This window comes from Eimeria tenella, genomic scaffold (assembly GCF_000499545.2).
Source record: "Eimeria tenella Houghton genomic scaffold, Eth_scaff2229, whole genome shotgun sequence".
Lineage (NCBI taxonomy): Eukaryota > Apicomplexa > Conoidasida > Eucoccidiorida > Eimeriidae > Eimeria > Eimeria tenella.
This window is the reverse complement of record NW_013542086.1, coordinates 1-1,461: the sequence shown is the minus strand read 5'-3', so window position 1 is coordinate 1,461 and position 1,461 is coordinate 1. Positions and strand designations below refer to the sequence as shown.

The 1,461-nt window shown below is 63.2% G+C and overlaps 1 protein-coding gene across 1 annotated transcript in view; it reads right to left on the bottom strand.

Annotated features, from left to right (window-relative positions):
* The window catches only part of ETH_00043360 (uncharacterized protein), a gene marked incomplete at both ends in the record, with an annotated part of 1,808 nt that extends 366 nt beyond the window's left edge, over nt 1-1,442 (bottom strand). Inside the window, 3 exons of the mRNA XM_013374719.1 lie at nt 3-423; nt 726-920; nt 1,061-1,442. Coding sequence (XP_013230173.1) covers nt 3-423; nt 726-920; nt 1,061-1,442 — 998 coding nt within the window. The remainder of the gene's footprint in view (nt 1-2; nt 424-725; nt 921-1,060) is intronic.
* Nucleotides 1,443-1,461: the final 19 nt, after the last annotated feature.

Below are 1,461 nucleotides of genomic sequence, written 5' to 3'. Positions count from 1 at the left end.
ATCTGCTGCTGCTGCTGCTGCTGCTGCGGCGGCGGCGAACGTTTTCTGCTGCACCGCCGCCTCCGCCCCGCTGATGCTGCCCGACTGCTGCAGCAGCGGAGGAAGCGCTGCAGACTCTTCAAAGAAACGAGACAAAGACATGAAACCCCCTGCTGCAGTGGGGTCTTCGAGGTCTGGCTTAGACAAGCTCTGCAGCCTCGGCAAGCCATCGCTAGCTGGCGGCTGCAGCGGGGCTTTGGCTAGCTGGCTAGCGTACTGGTCCGCCAGGGGAGCTAGCTGGCTAGCTGTGATGTGCTGCTTCAGGCGCTCAGGTGTATCGACGCCCAGAGTTGTGAACGGCTGGTACACCCGGCCCATCAGCTGCATCATTTGCTGCAGCAGCAAATGGCCCAGCAGGAAAATGTCCTGCACCTTCGGGTGTATCTGCATGCAGCAGCACCAAAGTCGACACAAACTGACACTCAAGTCCTCAGCAACGGCCGCCCAACGAGCAGCAGCAGCAGCAGCAGCAGCAGCAGGGGCGCAAGCGTCTTTAGCCACCCAAGCAGTACAAAGAGGAGGGCTCAAAGCACGGCAGCAACTACAGAGAGTCACAAATTTGCATGCATCTTAATCCCACTAAGAACTTAGTGAAAAAGGGAGATCTTTCGCAACAACTCGCGTGCCACTGAGACCCCCAGCTCAAACCCAAAGCCCAGCAAACGAGCCCCTGTGTGGGGCCCCACACAAATGACGACGGGGCGGCGGAAGTCCCTTAGAGAGGCCACGTGAGCGGCCAAGACTGTAGGGGGAGAAGAAGCCCCGTGGAGAGTCCCGGCCTTGGCAATGAGGGCGTTGGGGTCTGCGAAGAGGAGCTGGGGTTTGGGGGGGAGGGCCCTGGAGAAGCACTTGGTGTTCAGCAGCGAGTAGAGCCTCCAGGCCTGCAGCAAGGCGCAGCACAGGGCTCTCGCGGCGCTGAGGGGGCCCCGCAGCAGCAGTAGCAGCAGCAGCAGGCAGCAGCGAGGGGCAGCGGCGCGCTGCTGCAGCCAGCTGCAGCAACGAGGGCTCTCAGGAGGCCTACAACTGCTGCCTTTTCCGCCTCCGGGACTTTTCTCTTCTCCGGATTCTGCAGCGCCTCCTTCACGAGGGCCTCCGCCTCTGCAGCTCGCTGGGCCTCTTCTGCTGCTGTCTTTCCCTCCTCCGCCTGCGCCCCAGCGGGGGGCCCCTGCCCCTCAGTACCCTTGGGGGTCCCCAGGCCCGCGCAGCTCTGGCTCACAGCCTCAATGAGCCCCTCTGCGTTGTCCGCGTTGCGCAGCAAGTGCTGCAGGACCAGCTGCCGGTGGGAGTGTTGGTGCTGGTGTTCGATGACGTGGAGGTCTTCGAGATACTTGAGTCCTTCTTCCAAAAGGGACTTCGCCGCTGCAGACGCGAGTTCCCCCTGGGGAGCCCCCGGGGGGGCCCCCCTGGGGGGCCCCCGAAGGG